General features: G+C 47.9%; 1 protein-coding gene across 1 annotated transcript in view; it reads right to left on the bottom strand.

Annotated features, from left to right (window-relative positions):
- The window catches only part of EMH_0083100 (uncharacterized protein), a gene marked incomplete at both ends in the record, with an annotated part of 1,652 nt that extends 1,623 nt beyond the window's left edge, over positions 1 to 29 (bottom strand). Inside the window, one exon of the mRNA XM_013500607.1 lies at positions 1 to 29. Coding sequence (XP_013356061.1) covers positions 1 to 29 — 29 coding nt within the window.
- Positions 30 to 357: the final 328 nt, after the last annotated feature.

Consider the following 357-nt stretch of genomic DNA (forward strand, 5'->3'; position numbering starts at 1 on the left):
GGCATCATACAACCCAGTGTACTCTCCATCAGCTGTAGGGTTTAGGGTTTAGGGTTTAGGGTTTAGGGTTTAGGGTTTAGGGTTTACAGGAGGGAGGGGGTTTAGGGTTTAGGGTTTATTGATTTGCATTGGTGTTTTGTTTAGTTGTGTTTTGGGTTGTTTCTTTTGTTAGCTGCTGCTGCTGCTGCTGTTGCTGTTGTTGCTTCTGCTGCTGCTGCTGCTGCTGCTGCTGCTGCTGCTGCTGCTTTCATGCTGCAGTGTGTTGTTTGATTTGTTCTTTTATAAAATGCTGCTGCTGCAGTGGGTTGCTTGATAGGGTTGCTGCTGGGGATCGTGTTGGGGTTCGCTCCCCTCTTT

The sequence above is a fragment of the Eimeria mitis genome, genomic scaffold (assembly GCF_000499745.2).
Source record: "Eimeria mitis Houghton genomic scaffold, Emh_scaff5611, whole genome shotgun sequence".
Taxonomy (NCBI): Eukaryota; Apicomplexa; class Conoidasida; order Eucoccidiorida; family Eimeriidae; genus Eimeria; species Eimeria mitis.